The sequence below is a fragment of the Lampris incognitus genome, chromosome 7, assembly GCF_029633865.1.
Source record: "Lampris incognitus isolate fLamInc1 chromosome 7, fLamInc1.hap2, whole genome shotgun sequence".
In the NCBI taxonomy this organism is placed as follows: domain Eukaryota; kingdom Metazoa; phylum Chordata; class Actinopteri; order Lampriformes; family Lampridae; genus Lampris; species Lampris incognitus.
This window is the reverse complement of record NC_079217.1, coordinates 49,865,336-49,881,110: the sequence shown is the minus strand read 5'-3', so window position 1 is coordinate 49,881,110 and position 15,775 is coordinate 49,865,336. Positions and strand designations below refer to the sequence as shown.

Below are 15,775 nucleotides of genomic sequence, written 5' to 3'. Positions count from 1 at the left end.
AATATAATTTGAACATCAGGATCAGTATTATCATAATTCCTCTCTTTGGCCTGAGCTTCTGCATGGCATGCCTGGAGCCTACGTTGAAAGCACGGGGTGGAATCGATTCCCTTTAACTCAGTAATATAGCCTGCAATTCAGTTATGAGTGGTACACACAAGATATGAAAAGATTATAATTATTTATAAGACAAAATATACACTTTGCATTGAAGCCACATTTTTCTTCTTCCAGGAGTTGCCACCTCTTAAAAACTTCAATACAGTATCTTAATATGAAGAAAATGCAAAGAAAACCTGAGTTCTGCAGACAATACTTTGTGAATGGATGAGACAAATATAAACTGAACCTGATTCTGGGGAGAATATAAGTTTATTATTGCCAAAAGACAATCGGTGACATAAATGAGCAGTTTATTTTATATTTGAGAAGCAGAACCACCCCCCCCAACCTCCATTTCTGATATGGTCATAGTGACTAAATGTTTAATGAGGACATAACCGATGCAGGATGAGGCGAAACACAATTTCAATGATTTCAGTACTTCAAGTATTCTCAAGGATAAAAAAAACCCCATGCAAACCAAAGACCATCATATCTATCCCCTTTATTCTAACTATCAATATGAAAAGCAGGAAAGAAAAAAAACGTGTCTTAAGATCTTCAGAATAAGATGCTGGGGTGTCCAGGTAGTGTAGTGGTCTATCCCGCCAGTTCAAATCCCTGTGTTACCTCCGGCTTAGTCAGGCGTCCCTACAGACACAACTTGCCGTGTCTGCGGGTGGGAAGCCGGATGTGGGTATGTGTCCTGGTCGCTGCACTAGCGCCTCCTCTGGTCGATCGGGACATCTGTTCGGGGTAACTTGGGGGGGGGGTCCACCCACATGCTACGTCCCCCTGGCGAAACTCCTCACTGTCAGGTGAAAAGAAGCGGCTGGTGACTCCACATGTATCGGAGGAGGCATGTGGTAGTCTGCAGCCCTCCCCGGATCGGCGGAGGGGGTGGAGCAGCGACCGGGATGGCTCAGAGTGGGGTAATTGGACAAGAAGAAAAAAAAAGAAAAGAAAAAAAGAACAATGATGCCTCCTCATGAACTACCCTTTAGCATGCCATCATGGCTTACACAGTTGGTTGTCGTACTAAACATTGAGGCAGCAAAGCTAACACATTTAACATAACATTATACACGTGCCATTTTCACCAGTAAAATCCAGGATGTACGGCAAACATACTATTTCCATACCAGCATCATAACCGTCATGCCTAATAAATGAAGCTCTACACGTTAAATAATCCCGTCAAACAACCTCAGAAGGATATCGATGTGGACATCTGGTTTCTCTGACATAACACGGAAGCTCCCCAACAACGAGACCGCGCTAGGAACAACATACGTTCCTGGCACGATCCTTTTCTTCCCCAATTATCAATGCCATATAGGAAAACGACGCTCCAGGAATGCGAAAAAGGGGTTAAAATAGCTGAACTAGTCTGGAGACCCTAGAGTTGATCCCCTGTATGGTGGGTTGTTCGCTTCTGTGAAATAAACACCCTAAATTAGTCAGCCTCAGGGCAAAGGCTCTTTCATGGTGCGGATTGAACGGCTCAGTTTATCGACGACGTGGATTCCTCGTATAGACCCAAAAAAAATCCCACGAGATGTCACGGACCCTTGCAGCTCACTTAATACTTCCGTAAAACAATTGCATAAATATATATGCCTAAAAAATACATTAAACAATAATAATTATACAATATAAAAAAAAAACAATTAAAGCCAAGTGGAGATGATACAAACTTGCTGAGTCGTTAAGTAAAAAAAAGACGATACAAAACGTGACAAGTTATGCGGTACAAGAAAAGGCAGCGACGCCTCACATCTTTATCCATCATCAGCGTGTCTTCGTCACGACAGTCGAGTCTTGTGAAGTTGAATGTGTGCATCTGTGCTTGTTTGGGATGAGGAAATACTATTTACACAATCATGATCTTGCCACTTTTCATCTAAGCGTAGTGTCATGTGTGTGTGTGTGTGTGTAAGCGAGAGTGTCTCTGTGTGCCAAATCTTATCTAACCAGGTGGTAGGTGAGCCAGTACATGAAGACGGGCTGTGCTGCGGCTATGGACATGGTGAGGTACATCCTCAGCTGGTTTCTGGCTCCTCTCACCAACCTCCCCTCTGCCGCTGCCTCCGATAAGAGTTTAAGCCGCAGAGTGCGAATCTGAGGAGCAGCGTAAGGACACACAGTGCCATCAGTGACTGATATTGATCCATTAACCAACAGGTCAGTCAAAATGTGAGGCCTGGAGGAGATGGAAAGTGACCGATCAACAGATTCATGAATTCACCAGCAAATAATGAAGACAAAATCTGCCTCCACGGGGATTGGGAGCACCCACGTGGTGTATGCAGGGACCGATAAGGGTCACTAAACCAATATTTCAGAAAAATAAGCGGATTAACGAATTTTCAATGACTTAACTAAAAATGTGCATTAGATGAATGAGGTTTCTATAAGATGGGGAAGGACACCAGTGAACAGCACTCATCTTATTAAAGATACGATCAGCAGGAGTCCTCATGCGCAAAAAAACCATTGAAAATCTGTTGAGAAGCCAATTAAAAGAAGGTTATAATTAAATTCAAAGATGTTTTGTGGTTATGAACTTACAGTTCAAATCAATTATTCTGAGCCCAAGTCTTAACAATGTGATGCATGATTCTTGTAGTTGTTCCCAAGTCTATACTGACACTATGAACACAAAGGCAGGTTTCCCCTTGAATTGGGGAAAAATATGTCAGGTTATTAAACTTTACTATATTGGGTGTCCGGGTAGCGTAGCGGTCTATTCCGTTGCCTACCAACACGGGGTTCGCCAGTTCGAATCCCCGTGTTACCTCCGGCATGGTAGGGCGTCCCTACAGACACAATTGGCCGTGTCTGTGGGTGGGAAGCTGGATGTGGGTATGTGTCCTGGTTGCTGCACTAGCGCCTCCTCTGGGCGATCGGGGTGCCTGCTCAGGGGAACTGGGGAGGAATAGCGTGATCCTCCCACTTAGTGAAACTCCTCACTGTCAGGTGAAAAGAAGTGGCTGGCAACCCCACATGTATCGGAGGAGGCATGTGGTAGTCTGCAGCCCTCCCCGGATCGGCAGAGCGGGTGGAGCAGCAACCGGGACGGCTTTGAAAATAGGGTAATTGGCCAAGTATAATTGGGGAGAAAAAGGGGAAAAAAAAATCCCCCCCTCAAAAAAACAAAACAAAAAAAACTTTACTGTATTGAGCAATGAAGACTACTTCTCAATAATGGGGGAGAGGGGGTAAAAAAATGAATTGTCACATCTGCATTTCAAAATAACTTCGTACCACTGATTTAAATTTTTTTTTAATCTGTTCCATTTTGTTTTCTTACTCCTTTCTAACCACTTCTGAGTTAATGATTTCAAGAATTTAATTTACAGGACACCATTTTTTTAAACCTTGCTTTCGATGAGCACTATACAAATTAAATCCTTATTTTTTTCATGAAATTAAATATATATTAAATCCTTATTTTTTTCATGAAATTAAATATAAATTAAATCCTTATTCTTTCATGAAATTAAACATTAATTAAATCCTTATTTCTTTCATGAAATTAAATACAAATTAAAGAATTTTGTTTTTTCATGATATAGGACAGTACACACAGCTACCCACCATAAAGACGAAGATGGCAACACAGCACCACAGCAGAGAGAGGTAATATCCTGCCCTCCCAAACAACAGGCCTGCCACCAAGCCCACGATCATCCTACAGAAAGACAAACACACAAACACACACGTGCTGGATTTAGCTATCGTATTCTGCTGTACAACACACCCACAAAACACATCTAGGCTTCACCAGATCCGAGATTTTTACCAAGAGGATGGTAAAACTGAAAATAAACCAAAATGAGGCAAAAAGAAGTGACATTCACTATCCATTTAAGTGGCCTTGGAGGTTGTGGAAAATGAATACACATACTTCTTTAATGTACTCCAAATGACACGAATAAAACTGCCTGAAGACAGCAGGGTAATTAGTTGGGAACAAGGGACAGGCAAAGGAATACAAAGAGTTTATATTATTGTAATGTCGGACATGGTTAGTTACATAAAATTTTTATAAATAATACTTACATAATTTAAGAATCAAGAAGCAAAAGGTAATTAGTGTCTAGGGATGTTTTTGTACCCTGAGAAGGACTTTAACACTAGAACAACCGGGATTTCACTCCCACCTAAAACGACCGTGAGCGGTCAAAATGACCATATGTTAGTATGTCTGTTAAGAAACGGCTGACACCAAAATTAACATTTTAACAATGTTTAATACTATTTTTCAATCAATTTAAAATGTCCGCTGTCCAACGCCTGTAAATACTGCAACACCTCGGTGGTAGTCATGGTGTGTCTGTAACGGCGTCTGTAACCAGACATGTTGGAAATAATCAAACATCAAATTTAGCCTATTACTCTGCACTGGAGAACGCTAGTGTGCTTCTAGGACAGAGCAATGAACTTGCCGAAGGAAATAATGCGACCAACCCACGTCATAATAGTGACATGACGCGCAAATTACGAGATGGTCATTTTGACAGCTCATGGTCGTTATAGGTAGAGCTTATAACTTTTTTTTTTGCAATTGATCCAACACTAATTTTAATGCAAATATATGCAATTTTAGGAGCAATCAGGGAGTAGCAGGTCTGTATCTTTTTTCCCCACAGTTATTAAACTTTGAAAATCCAAAACCGTCAAAATGACTGCCTTTGTTGTTCTAGTGTTAAGACAGGAAGATGATTAGTTGGGAAAAAAGGAATACGAATCGGCCGTACTACATTGTCCCTAGGTGTGAATGTGTGTGTCGGCCCTGTGATGGCCTGGCGGCCTGTCCAGGGTGTCTCCCCACGTGCCGCCCAATGACTGCTAGGGATAGGCTCCAGCATCCTCGCGACCCTGGGAGCAGGATAAGCGGTTTGGATAATAGATGGATATAAAATGTTATAAATAACATTTACATAATCTAAGAATCAAGAAGCAAAAGGTAATTAGTGTGTAGTGATATTTTTGTACCCTAGGAAGTGTAACGATGTGTCATCCGTTGTCGATCAAGGTGTTAGGTGAAAGGTAAATGAGGGGTGGGAGGCTGGAAGGCAGATGAACTATCCAAACAGAGGTGGAAAACAACAACACCTACCCGACGTATTTGTAGCCCGAGAAAGCCAGCAGGTCTATTGTGGTGAGGTCGGTGTTCACAGTGACGAGGTAAAGGGAGAGGAGGACTGCCAACACCTCCATAATCAACCACACAAACGCTGAACTAGCCTGAACTCCCAGCAGTTCAGGAGAGAACCTGGGTGGAGAGGGAGGAGAATGTCCTGTTGATTTTCTTATTTCTGTGCTGTCAACTAAGTCCACCGATGTTCGGGGATCTGTCAACTTCACACCGTTTCTATGTGAAACTCACTTTGTGTATGTGTTTAGTACCTGAGAGACATGTTAACTTTGTGTAGTGTCGTGAGTCATATTAAAAGTACACACTAACTTCCTGCTGACAGTATATTCGGCCTATAAAAGTCACTCCGATTTGGAAAGACACAATGGCGAGAACAGAGAGAGGAAAGTGAAAACAACTGAAAAATAGAGAAGAATAGATGTAGCGAGTAGAGAGTGCAGTTTGAAAAGTTATCTCTGAAGTTGTACAAACATGAGAAAAGAGGAACCGTGAGAAACGACCGAGAAAGACGTTCAACTAGCTTCCAGTTTTTTCCATGAATGTGCCTACTCTTTGAGAGCTATCTGCCATATCTAGCACCAGAATCGGTTCTGTGCACAACTGTAGTCCATCAACTTATCCATGGTCAATCCTGCAGGCGCTGCAAAAAATATGCCGCTGTCAACAGCACACGCCAACAAACAGGAAACTGGTATGACCGCCACAGTAGAAACCGGAAGTCAGTGGACTACAGTTACGCACAGAGTGGATTGAGGTCATAAGCAGCATGAGGTCGCCCACATACCTGTTCTGTGTACCCAGGGCCAGCCCGGCGACGAGCACATAGGTGATGAAGCCCATGGCTGGAATGTAGAGGTCAGGAGCATTCACGTCAAAGCGCGGGGCCACGGGAACATCCTGTTGGTAGCTAACCTCCCAATTCTACAACACACACAATCATATGCTTAAAAAATAATGTAATACATGGTTTTAGCCCCCCACTGACTTGTGGGGAGAAGGGCGAGGAGGGAGTAGAGGTAGTCAGGGGTGTAGAGAAGCATCACTTACTCAAGACACTTTGTAGCCTCTTTTTGGTTTATACTTGCTGATGTCAGACTACCTTAAAACCTGTTGTGCTACATCACTGATCTGGGTTCGGGCTGGCGGTGCAGCGTGGGGTGGGGTGGGGTGGTGATTTTGATCCAGAAATACATTTTTTCAATTAAAGAGGTTTGATGACGTCATCTTGGCCAGTGTTGAACTAATTTCCTGTTCGAACAGATGTCATCAGGTAGAGTTCCTCTAGACACGTTTTCAGGTAAATAAACTGAAATACACTTACAGCCTCGTTCAGTTTTCTGATCAGTAATATTTAATAAGTCTGTTGGGCCTCGATGTAAGGAGAACAATAACACGTTTTCGTGGCTCTGACTCTGTGGGCAAGAGGAAGCATTTTTTTTCTTTTTCTTTTTTTCCCTCCCTTCTTCTCCCCAATTGTATCCGACCAATTACCCCGCTCTTCCGAGCCGTCCTGATCTCAGCCGATCCGGGGAGTGCTGCAGAATACTACATGCCTCCTCCGATACATGTGGAGTCACCAGCCGCTTCTTTTTACCTGACAGTGAGTAGTTTCACCAGGGGGACGTAGTACGTGGAAGGATCACGCTATTCACCCAGTCCCTTGAACAGACACCCCGACCGACCAGAGGAGGTGCTAGTGCAGTGACCAGGACACCCCCATCTGGCTTCCCACCCGCAGACACGGCCAATTGTGTCTGTAGGGACGCCCGACCAAGCCGGAGGTAACACGGGGATTCAAACCGGCGATCCTTGTGTTGGTAGGCAACGGAATAGACTGCTACGCTACCTGGATGCCCGAAAACGTTTCTTTTTGTGGCCCAAATTGTAAATCCTTTGAAATTGTAAGCAGACCAATACACGGCATTTCCTAAATGAGACATCCAGCATGTATCAGCTGAGATCATTTGGTGTATTTAGGGACGACTGCAAACACTCCAAAGCTTACGTTGTGAAAACAGTGGCGGTTCTAGACCATTTCAAATGGGAGGGGGGGCAGGCTGGGGCCACATGTGATTTTAGGGGTACCAAATATATTAAGCACAACTGTTACACACCACCATCACCCCCATAGGTTTGGTTCTTTAACTGCATGCCAGAATAGACATCTAGATGCTCAAGGCTGTACGTGAGCCCTAGAAGCAGGCCTTGCCACCTCAGCCTGAAGCACACAAAGGGAAACGACGTCAGCCAAATTAAATTCAGAAAAACAGCTTACCTCATGCATGTAAGGGAACACCAAGAGGCCGAGCTTTTTTCCCACATACATCGTGTCGACAGCAAAGTAGTACTTCAGTTTAGAGATCGGGATGAACCTGTCCAACTACACACATGCACGCACACAAACAAAACACACACACACACACACACACACAGTATGTCAGCTATTATACTTGAACTATTTGTACTTCAATTGTAGCCAAAATTCAACAAGGCTGTATAGCTGGCTTTGACTTGACTCTACACCAGCTCTCTTGGTGGTTTCATGGAGCCTTTTTGTATCTCTTCTATCAAATATTCAGTTTATTTCCATAAAGGATGCAAAATAGGGCAAGGAAAAACAAGACTGCTGTTCTGTTGAAGAAAATATGTGACTCAGTCTTACATTCTTGTCCACCATCTCTCTCCCCTGGGATGCCAGAGAGCTGCCGTAGGCCATGGCCAGGTTGGACATCGGGTCTGCCAGCAGGGATGGACCAGGAAAGCCTGCTGCTTGAGGCACAGGCTGCTGGTTTCTGACAATATAAACACAAAATGAGATACGAAGTCTTAGCAAACTAGTCTTTGATCAGACCTGATGTAGACATTCAAATGTACCCGATGAAAATGATTACAAAAAAATGAAAATGAAATTATTTGACTATGGGCGTCCAGGTGGGGTGGCGGTCTATTTCGTTGTCTACCAACACGGGGCTCACCAATTCGAATCCCCGTGTTACCTCCGACTTGGTCGGGCGTCCCTATAGACACAATTGGCCGTGTCTGCGGGTGGGAAGCCGGATGTGGGTATGTGTCCCGGTCACTGCACTAGCGCCTCCTCTGGTCGGTCGGGGTGTCTGTTCGGGGGGGAGAGGGAACTGGGGGTGGGGGAATAGCGTGATCCTCCCACGCGCTACGTTCACCTGGCGAAACTCCTCACCGTCAGGTGAAAAGAAGCGGCTGGTGACTCCACATGTATGAGAGGAGGCATGTGGTAGTCTGCAGCCCTCCCCGGATTGGCAGAGGTGGTGGAGCAGAGACCAGGACAGCTCAGAAGAGTGGGGTAATGGGTAATTGGCCACATACAATTGGGGAGAAAAAGGGGGGGGGGAAACCCCCCCCCCCCAAAAAAAAATATATTTGACTATTTTTGGCTCAGTCCTGGGGAAAAAAAGTTTCTGAAAGGCTTTGGTCTAGCTACAAGTCTGCAAAGTGAATAAGTCAAGATAACGACAACATTTCATTCTCCTTCAAGCCCATCCATCCATCCATTTTCCAACCCGCTTATCCTGCTCTCAGGGTCGCGGGGATGCTGGAGCCTATCCCAGCAGTCATTGGGCGACAGGCGGGGAGACACCCTGGACAGGCCGCCAGACTATCAGGGCCGACGTACACACACACACACACACACATACACACACACATCCATACCTAGGGACAATTTAGTATGGCCGATTCACCTGACCTACATGTCTTTGGACTGTGGGAGGAAACCGGAGCCCCCGGAGGAAACCCACGCAGACACGGGGAGAACATGCAAACTCCACACAGGATGACCCGGGACAACTGCGCCACCGTGCCACCCCTCCTTCAAGTCAGCTTGCCAAAAAGGAATTCCCAGCCGTGGGGGATGTTCTTTGAAAAAGAATTCCTCTTACTGGGAAGAGACAATCTGCTTTAATGAGGCCACAATATCACAGTACTGGGAAGGGAAGACAAGAAATCACTACTGTTGTAAGCTGCTGGTCCCATGTTAGCTGCGTGAGTTTTAATGGACCAAAATCCCTCAATGTTTTGACATTCCCAACCAGCCTGCCTATTCTTCTGCTTGCCCGTGTTCCAACCTGTAGCCCCCCATCTGTGCTTTAGGCCCAACTCCACTGGTATCCTCAAACAGCTGGCTGTCATCTGGACCATCTGGTGAAGTATTCCTCAGACGCATCTTAGGCTCTGGAGGAGAGGAGCGAAAATAAAGAGAGACATGTGTCAAACCATAGAGTATGTGATTTGGGATTCACAACAAACGACTGGGTTAGTAGAGGAAGTCGAAGCCAAGCAGCCACATGAATAGAGTGAAAGCATCAGAAAAACCAGGGGAAATGAACAGTTGTTAAGTCTGTCTTTCAACTTGGAACAGTGGAAAAAGGGGATATAAATGGGATATAAAATTCCCCATCCACCAACTACCGCTAATGACATGATTTTTAAACTTGGTGCGCAAAATGAAAGTGGATAGCAGTGACCATTGGTCTCCTGAACGACAAATCATAAACCTTTATAAGGATAAATGCAAAAAAGTAAAAATGTACGACCAAAGTGAAATATGAACCAAAACCTGCGAAAAGGGTTGGTTAAATCATTCAACAGCCAGCAACAGGTAAGACACGAGCTATCTGGCCGCTACTCAACAAAACACTTTGGACTTGATCTGCATATAGATCATATCGCCTAGATTAATAGTACTACACAATGTGTAGGCAAGAGAGCATGAAACAGAACAAGAGAGAGGGAGCAGGGGTCTAGAGATACAGCTTGAGAAGGAAGAAGATGGCATTATCATACACGTATCACATGTACACTATTATATCATCCCTTTAAGACAGAATCACCAGTGGCTTTGCTCCCGAATCTCTAAAGCTACAAAAGTGAAGGCAGACAGTACAAAAAAAAATGTGAGGGTGGATTTTTAACTTTGTAATTTAAATAGTCCACTGCCATATCCACTTTATACAACACTGAGTTACCAGAAACCTGACAAACTGAGCATTTACTGACCGGGCAATAACTTGCTGTTCACAGGCTACTGAGAAAATCCATGTTTCCTGACCCTGATGTACACATGCATACATATATACATTCATTCATTGTGTTGTAGTGTTGTTATTCTATGTAAGTACACAGAGAGCCACGAAACCGGAGTCAATCTCCATGTATGTGCAAACCTACATGGCCAATACACATGATCCTGGTTCTGATACACCTTTGCATCTTTGTGACCTGGGATGATATGTTAGCATTCCCTGCACGTTTACAAAGAGCACAGGTCTTTCGACCTCTCCTCACAAACATGTTTGTTGCTCTAGAGAAACTCATTGAGCCCTTCAGTGAAGTTGTGTTTTCCCCCTGCAACCTAGCACATTGACTGGAAGTACTTAATCATTCTTATTAAACATATCAAGACGTGGGTAAGGTACATAATACTTAAAAGAAAAGCACCAGTTTATTGGCCCAGCATAAAAGCCTGATTTAAAGGAATATTACATCAAGTCAACCAGTCTCTGTAGCTTGGTGTTGAAGCTTGAATGTCTCATTGCATCCAGGTAAGAAAATCCAAAAAGGTTGAATGAGTTCATCTGGATACAACATTTATTGACAGATACACTTCATCACTCAACTAAGTGACATCGTCAGTCTAAACGGACTGCAGGTATCCCCACCCTTATAAACAATACAGCTGCATAACGACTAAAACCAATGACCAGTTTCATATGCAAAAATATGGCTGTGACCATAGGGGTACCTACTATAGGGGTACCCTTACGGGTCAGTACTATAGGCAGAGGCATGGGTGTGCTACGGGTTCCCCAGTCTCACCTGTAGTGGCCAACTTGTACATAGAGGAAGTGGAAAAGAGGGTTCTGATGTCCTATCCAGGGACACCGCCTAGTCATTGGTTCAGATTTGTGGACGACACCTTAAATTAAATCTCAGATGTACCACATTTCACTGACCACATTAACTCTGTGGACAACCACATCAAGCTCACCCTTCTTAAGACTGTGAAATTGCAATTGGTGACGGGGGACTCTTGATTGTTGATGTTTACCGTAAACCAACACATCAGTACTTAAGGTCTGACTCTCATCATCCACTGGAGCACAAACTAGGAGTCATCAGGACACTGTACCACTGAGCTGACAACGTCCCCACCAACAGCTGCCGGGGAAGGGGAGAAACCCCACATCAACCACACCTTGGTTAGGTGTGGTTATCCTAACTGGGTGTTTGTCAAAGCCAGGAAGACGGCCAAACAATGTACCAGCCAATCGAAGAGAGGAGAAGGACAACAGCTGTATAAGTGCAAACCAACGGTGATTCCGTATGTGGCGGGAGTGTCGGAAAAGCTGAGAGGGGTATTTTCCAAACACAGCGTTTCAGTTGCTATCAAACTCACTGCGGCAGAAGTTGCTCCACCCCAAGGATCGGGTCCCTTGCCACAAACAGAGCAATATAGTGTAAGCGGTTAAGTACCAGGAGGATTGCTGTGAATTATACATTGGGGAAACTAAACAGACGCTGGCCACGAAGATGGCACAGCACAGGAGACCTCACACGTCAAGCCAGGACTCCGCAGTCTATACCCATCTACAGGCCAGTGGCCACTCTTTCAAGGATGAGGATGTGCACACCCTTGATAGGGAGGAACGCTGGTTTGAACGGGAAGTCAAGGAGGCCATCTATGTTAAGAGGGAACAACCATCCCTGAACTGGGGGGGGGGGTCGGGGGGGGGCTAAGAGTATATCTGTCGCAATCTTACAATGCTGTGATTGCAAACATTCCCAAATCCTCTGTGACTAGTACACATGGCCACTGAATTGCTGGTTAATGGTCACACTCATATTTGCATATGAAACCTGGTCGCTGGTTTCGGTTGCTATGCAACTGTATTGTACTATGTTGTTTATAAGGGGTGGGGAAATCTGCAGTCAGTTTAGACCGAAGACGTCACTTAGCTGAGTGATGAAACGTATCTGTCAATAAACGTTGCACCCTGGTGAACTGATTCAACCTACTTTGATTGAAGCTTGAATGTTTCCCCATTACTGAGACCTAACCTCGCCTCTGTCGACTGCAACCATTTCAAGAAATCAAGACCAATTCTGCACATTCAAATAGGAAGCCGCACAATTTGCTGGGCAAACCAACACATCCCAGGCCCAATTAGATTACCAAAAGCAATGAAACCAATTCATTAACTACAATTAAGAGGCTGTAAATGAATGACGACATTCAAAACCCCTTTCGTCGCCCACTCCTTGCATGCCTGTGTTAAAAGAGGAAACCCAGCACAGTGGGCAGCACCGTGACCAAGTGGATGGCACTGTTGCCTCACAGCAAGAAAGTCCTGGGTTCGAACCCCAGGCCATCCCTGGTCCTTTGTTTGGACGTTCTCCCGGTGTCTGCGTGGGATTCCGCTGGGTGCTCCGGTTTCCTCCCACCATCAAAAAGACATGCATGTTAAGGTTAGTACTCCTGCATGTGCCCCTGAGCAAGGCATTGGAGGAAAAACAAACAACAACACCTGGAGTTGGTCTCCGGGCGCTGCACTGCGGCTGGCCACTGCTCCTAGGATGGGTTAAACGCAGAGAATGAATTTCGTTGTATGTACAATGACAAATAAGGTGTCTTCTTTTCCATAGCCACTGCCACGGAACGAGACCAATTCGGCCAAACAATCAAGAAAACTGCAAATGAAGTGGAAGGCAAGGCCAAGGGGACAACGTGTGAAGGGGCATCTCAGATATTATTGTAACGTTATAACGTTGGTAATTATGCTAGTCAACTTGGCACCGTCTCAATGAGCCGGCCTAATCACGACGAATAAAACAGTTAGGTCTCGAGCTAATTTGCAATTAACGACCAACTGTTTATCACAAATAAAAAAAACATATATATTTTCAGATTTACTAACCAAGGATGCTTTGGGATAACTCATGCGATCGACTACGATGAATTATGAGCCTGGCTGTCAGACAAACGGTTCGCTGTCAGTGATGTCGGCGGAGGGGATGATGAGATAGTCAGCAAAAAGCAGAGGGAGGGAAGGAAATGGTGAAGAAAACAAAAATAAAGGCTTTGATCAACATCACGTACGTAACTTACGCTGTCTGTATCCACTTGGCGTTGAGGTGTAATCCATTGGATCACTTTAGTGGTTAAGTAATCTTACAGACAGCCTAATTTTAGTGGGCGCTATGAACCCAAACAGGGAGAGCAGCACGGAGTCATTCTACAACGAACCCGGAAGTAGTAAATTGTCCTTCCGGTGCAGGAATGCCTCCTTATTCTCGGAATTTGAACGAATAATTCCCATCCTTCAAGGATCCGATGATTAAAAAAAAACCCGTCAACATACGGGCTAAAATGTCAGTTTTAGACTTTTTAGATAATTATTATGTATTAAAAATTTGACATTATTCCAGCGGTGGTTCTTCGTCGCTTTTATTTGTTTGGTGCATTGCAGCGGGCCAGCAAGTGCGTCCTCCACTGGGGGTGTTGTGGATAATTTTTTTTTTTAATATAGTAAAAGTAGGCCTGATGAGAACTGCCATGTTTATATAGTGTTTATAAAATATTGTGCCTTTAAATTTCATTATTTCATCATTTTACTGCTCCGTTACGTTTGTTAATATTGCTCGGGGATGCACAGTGGGATGCTTGCAGCCACTGCATCATATTAAAGAGGCAAGTGAACAGCTTTTGCCTCCTTTGAAATAAACAATTGTGCTTCTTTCATCTGCTTCCATGGAGGGCACACTAATGGTGGAATAAGTTATTTGAATGCATTTTCTGTGGAATTATCACACACACTTTTTTATTGCACATACTGTGCACAATTTCCCATTTTGCAGTTGTCCTTGCAAAACCAAACCTATCCCTAAAAGACCCAGATCCTCAAACTCAGGTTATAGTCTGGCAGAGACCATGCACAAGATCTACCTTCTGAGCATTTGATGTTATGTCAATTAATCGAGACAGCAAGAAAATGGCAAAGCAAGTAAGAAAGTTTGGAAACCACACTAAATCGCACTGGCACATGTAAAAGACATTGTTCCATTGTGAATTCATTATACTTGAGGTGGAAGTCATGTAGGCCAGATAGGCTCACGACGTGTTGAATTTCAAATTTAACATACCATGTTTGAACCCAGGGTGGCAGTGTCACATTACAGATTTTTCTGGGTGAACCTTCGATGGCTCCTTCATTTTTAAATAGTATAGTCTGTGGTAGGTAGCCACATAAGAGGCAGACTTTGATAAAAACATGCATACATTTATGTAAATACCTACAAACTGAAACACAAAATGTGAGTCCTGCACAAAACACAGTGCAATATTCTGGAGGAACTGACATCTGCCATCACCTCTGAAAGTATTGTGTTTTTTGTTTGTTGTGTTTTGTACAGAATAACAGTTTTACAGAAGAAAAGCTGTACATTGTGACATGGGCTAAGGGAATTGGATTAAAAAGAAGAACAAACAAAGGGGCAGAGAGAGAAGAAAGGTCTGGATAATGGCTGGTGAAATGCTGAATCTCCCATAAACATATTTATGTGTTGTGAGTGCTATATATCTTTATGTATGTTTTTTCCCACTGTGTGTGTGTGTGTGTGTGTGTGTGTGTGTGTGTGTGTGTGTGTGTGTGTGTGTGTGTGTGTGTGTGTGTGTGTGTGTGTGTGTGTGTAGATATACTTCTGTGTGCACATGCCTTTGTGGTAATAAATGAAGGGATTTGCTTTACCATTATTGATAAAAAACAATATTATTTTGTGGTTAACATCTTAATATTACAGATTAATTGGGGGGAACTCGTGCATATATCATGATAACAGAATGTCACAACAGCAAGCCCAAAGGACATTTCCGGCTCTCAATATCAGTTAGCTACAAGTTTGTTAGCAGTTTATTCAATTTGTAGGAAAGAGCGGGGCAAGTCAAGCTGGCACTTAGGCTGACAACTTTGCAATGTTCCTCTCTGGATGCATTAACATTTCTACAGTAAGGTGTGTGTCTGCTCCCCAAATAGCATGCAGTTCCCGAGTGAGCATTGTCATTTGCTATTATAGAGGGGGAAATCAGATTTTGTGTGTGTGTGTGTGTGTGTGTGTGTGTGTGTGTGTGTGTGTGTGTGTGTGTGTGTGTGTGTGTGTGTGTGCTGAAATCCTGCTTAGTTTAACTGAGCTACAAGGGTTCCTACACCATTTCCTATTTTCCCCAATACTGGTAAAATTGTAAATATATGCTCACATATATCTATAGGTTTTGTTTGGGGTTTTTTTGTTGTTTTTTTTTTTGGCTTTTTGTCTTCTTCTTCAAAAAAAAATCTGCTTGCCTTTTTGTGTTATCAATGTTGTGGGCGAACAAATAAACACCATGCCGACAGGTGAGACGGACAATAGCTCAAGTTTTGTTTTTTACTTGATTTTACATTTTTCTCCATGATTACATTTATTTTTCATCAATGCTAATTG

The 15,775-nt window shown here is 43.8% G+C and overlaps 1 protein-coding gene across 2 annotated transcripts; it reads right to left on the bottom strand.

Moving 5' to 3' along the window:
* Window positions 1-365: 365 nt before the first annotated feature.
* On the bottom strand, window positions 366-13,533 carry yif1b (Yip1 interacting factor homolog B (S. cerevisiae)). 2 transcript variants are annotated; one of them, XM_056283502.1, is made up of 8 exons: window positions 13,407-13,533; window positions 9,367-9,472; window positions 7,929-8,058; window positions 7,542-7,646; window positions 6,051-6,187; window positions 5,228-5,383; window positions 3,703-3,796; window positions 366-2,223 (listed from the first exon to the last, which is right to left on the bottom strand). In XM_056283502.1, the coding sequence occupies exons 1-8, from the start codon at window positions 13,441-13,443 to the stop codon at window positions 2,068-2,070; spliced, it is 921 nt and encodes a 306-aa protein (XP_056139477.1). In that variant the 5' UTR covers window positions 13,444-13,533; the 3' UTR covers window positions 366-2,067. The 2 variants fall into 2 exon arrangements, with proteins under 2 accessions (XP_056139477.1, XP_056139476.1); XM_056283501.1 differs by having other exon boundaries at window positions 13,398-13,508.
* Window positions 13,534-15,775: the final 2,242 nt, after the last annotated feature.